The 696-nt window shown below is 58.9% G+C and overlaps 1 protein-coding gene across 1 annotated transcript in view; it reads right to left on the bottom strand.

Annotated features, from left to right (window-relative positions):
• FAM129B (family with sequence similarity 129 member B) overlaps window positions 1–696 on the bottom strand; it is a 33,112-nt gene that overhangs the window by 18,355 nt on the left and 14,061 nt on the right. The window contains exon 2 of the mRNA XM_015567063.1: window positions 327–457. Coding sequence (XP_015422549.1) covers window positions 327–383 — 57 coding nt within the window. The 5' untranslated portion in view covers window positions 384–457. The remainder of the gene's footprint in view (window positions 1–326; window positions 458–696) is intronic.

Here is a 696-nt window from a genome sequence, read left to right as displayed (position 1 = left end):
GACTCGCATCTTTAACCTTTACAGCATCCTGTGCAGGAGGTGTGCTGATCCATTTACAGAGGCATAAACTGAGGATCCAGGAAGTGAGGTAGTCAGAGAAGGATCTGGCTGGAACCCAGGCCTGTCTGTGCAGAAGGGGCAGAGCTGGGGGTGTCACCCACAGTGAGAAAGGGGCCTGGACACCACCACCAGGTCCTCTGCCTGCTCAGAAGCTGGGTGGGGCAACAATGGGCAGCTGAGGCCCAGAGAAGCAGCCACTGGCTTGAGACCACAGGGTGAGCGATGCCAGAGCCGGCCAGAAGCCACGCCAGCTCGGGGCCTCTCACCTTCCGCGCGAGCAGCTGGGCCTGCGGTCCCCCGGGGGCCTCGATCTCGTGGCGCATGCTGTTGAAGAGGGCGACACCATACTGGTCCTCGTAATAACGAAGGAACTCCGTCAGGATCTTTCCCGTTTTCTCTGAAAGGGAACATGAGGTCATCACAGTTATCTGCATGCAGCGACTCAGCCCCAGGGAGGGACGTCCACGCCCCCCAAATTCCTGCTTGTAAAATGGTTTGCTCTCGGCGTTGCGTTTCTGGGCAGGAGCATGCGTTTCCTGCACACACACACCTGCGGGAAGCTCCACGCAGGGAAACGGGCAATGACCCGAGGCAGAGAAAGGACGAGGAAGCAGAGACGAGAGAAAAGGCACTCTG

Source organism: Myotis davidii, unplaced genomic scaffold (assembly GCF_000327345.1).
Source record: "Myotis davidii unplaced genomic scaffold, ASM32734v1 scaffold142, whole genome shotgun sequence".
Lineage (NCBI taxonomy): Eukaryota > Metazoa > Chordata > Mammalia > Chiroptera > Vespertilionidae > Myotis > Myotis davidii.
Note: the sequence above shows the minus strand (reverse complement) of the source record. Positions and strands in the feature narration are given on the sequence as shown.